A 2,511-nucleotide genomic window follows, 5' to 3' on the forward strand; every position below is an offset into this window, starting at 1 on the left:
TAAGTTGAGCTTGATTTCAGGTTTGATCAACAAAGTGACAAGATGTCAAAGATCAACTCAAAAGGAGTGAAACTTGCACAAGTGCCAAAGACAAGACAAGCACAGGCAAAGCAGGCCTAGTGCGGCCGCACACCATTCTGTGCGGTCCGCACTAAGAGATTCAGAGAGGTTGATTTCCAGGCAAAGATGCAATGCAACCGCACTAGGTTTTATGCAGTCTGCACTGAAGGCAATGCGTCCGCACTTGATTTAGTGTGGTCCGTAGAACCCAAGATCATAGAGGTGCCAGATTTGAGGATTGAAGCCTATGCGGTCCACAGTCCATTTTATACGGGCCGCACTAGAAGCCTATGTGGCCGTAGTCCATTATGTGCGGTCCGCATTGCCCAAGTTCAGAGAGCTGTATTTTCAAGTTCAGAGCCCTAGTGCGGCCGCACACCATTTGGTACGGTCTGCACTAACCCCACAGGGGCATTTTTGTCCAGAATTTTCAGCTTAGTATAAATAGCTTCTTTTCCCATTTTTAGGGTATCAGATAGTTTTGGAACGTAGCTGTTCTCGTGGGTTCGAAATATTTAGCTATTTTGGGCAATTTTATCTACTTTTCAATATTGAATCTTATTGTTTATCTTATTAATTAATTAATATGAGTTGTTCTTCATCTATTTCTTGCTTTTCTTCTTTAATTATGAGTAGCTAGACCCATAAGCTAGGGTTGTGGCTCAACCCTAGTGTGGGTAATTGATGGGTCTTGTATTTTAGGGCTAGATTGACTATGGGTGTTTGATATTTGTGTCAATTTCATGGTTAATTGCTGAATTAGTGGTTGCAAACACTAATTTGTATTTAGTTGACTTGGGCTCTTCTTGATAAAGAGAGCATAAGTCTCCGAAATTGGTCCAACAAGGAATTGGGGCATACTCAAGAGATTGATAGCCCCAATTAAAGGGTTAAACCTCGAGAGAGTAATACCCGACTTGAACCCTAGTTGCTTGTGCAAATTTGCATACCCAATTGGTCTTGAGAAAGTCAATTCGGGCAAAATCACTCGAACCACCGAGAGGTGTAGAGTGGGTAATATCGTGCAACGGTTATATCATACTTCCTGCAACAGTGCAGCAGACAATGCAGCAGTCACTTCCCATTGAGATTGTACATTACTAAGGATGTCTTGTGTAGTATAAACCTTATGCAAGGCACAAGTTTCAGGTCCTAACACTTGCAAACATAGAAAACAAAAATTCTCTCAAGTGCTCAAGAACCTCTCTCAAGAACAAAGTTGTTGCAACCTCAAGGACCTGTGGCTTGTGGTGGAAATACCACAAGTTAGTCAAATTCTTTGTAACTAGGATAGTTATAAAGTAGCTTGTGATGAGAGTATCATAAGTTAGTTGAAGTCTTTGCAATAGGGTTATTGTAAAGTGGCTTGTAATAGGGAGATTGCAAGTTAGTGAAGTTAAAAGCCTACAAGTGTAGGTCATGGTTTTTTGATCCCTTGTGTGGGAATTTTCCACGTAAAAATCCTCTGCCTTATTTACATTTAGCTTTACTAGCATTCATAACAGAACCTCACAAAGGACCAGGTATTCTACTATTTGGTGGACTCACACAGACTTAGCACTGTACCAAACTGATATAGGACCAGATCCCTATACATTTTGGTTCATCACTATTTTCAAAGGAAACACATAGAGAACCCATTTCTCTATACAGTTTGGTGGACGCATAATTTCTAACAAGTGGTATCAGAGCAGGTTCTTTCTATCAGGATAACACCTAGGAAGGATCCTCATGGCTGCTCCACCAACTCTAGAAAAGAGAAAACCAAAGAAGGAAAAGTATCGGGTACTCAAAGCTGATAACAATGATTCGAGTGAGGAAGATAGCAACATGGCTTATCTAACCAAAAGGTTTCAGAAGATGGTCAGAAGAAATGGAGAAGTGATGAAAAGGGACAACTCTAACAGATCAAAAAACAATGATCTTTGTTACAAGTGTGGAAAGGCTGGACACTTCATGAAAAATTGTCCTCTCTTGAAGCAAGAATTATCCAAGAACTTCAAGAGAAAAAGATCAGCTGACAATATGGTGAAACAGGCTTTTGTATTTGGTAAGTCTAAATATGAAACTGATGCTGGTGATAGCTCCATGATGGCAAGTGAAGGCGAGGAAAATGAATATGACTCAACCTTTGCGTTGATGGCACAACCAGATGATGATGAAGACGATGACAACAAATAAGTAAATTTTAGGGATGTTCAGAGAAATCTGAAATCGTATTCTCCAAGAAAACTTATGTCTTTAACTAATGTATTAATCAATGCCTTTCATAGTTTTGTGGAGGATAGGGATTCTTTGACCTTAGAGTTAGCATAATCTGAACAAACTAGAGACGACTTAGTGGCTGTAGTTAATGACCATAAGAAAATCATTGAAATTTTCAGAAAAGAAAAGATTGATCTTCTGGCAGAAATTACAGAACTAAGGGAAACAATAGTGAAACCTGAGATT

General features: G+C 39.6%; 1 protein-coding gene across 1 annotated transcript; it reads left to right on the plus strand.

The window, feature by feature from the left end:
• The first annotated feature begins 1,791 nt into the window (after positions 1-1,791).
• LOC138889762 (uncharacterized) lies at positions 1,792-2,241 on the plus strand. The gene has a single exon (XM_070173097.1). The coding sequence runs from the start codon at positions 1,792-1,794 to the stop codon at positions 2,239-2,241; it is 450 nt and encodes a 149-aa protein (XP_070029198.1).
• The last annotated feature ends 270 nt before the right edge of the window (positions 2,242-2,511 follow it).

The sequence above is a fragment of the Nicotiana sylvestris genome, chromosome 4 (genome assembly GCF_000393655.2).
Source record: "Nicotiana sylvestris chromosome 4, ASM39365v2, whole genome shotgun sequence".
Taxonomy (NCBI): Eukaryota; Viridiplantae; Streptophyta; class Magnoliopsida; order Solanales; family Solanaceae; genus Nicotiana; species Nicotiana sylvestris.

Coding starts and splice junctions, on each gene's coding strand:
- LOC138889762 (XM_070173097.1), top strand. CDS start 1,792: ATGGCTGCTCCACCAACTCTAGAAAAGAGAAAACCAAAGAAGGAAAAG.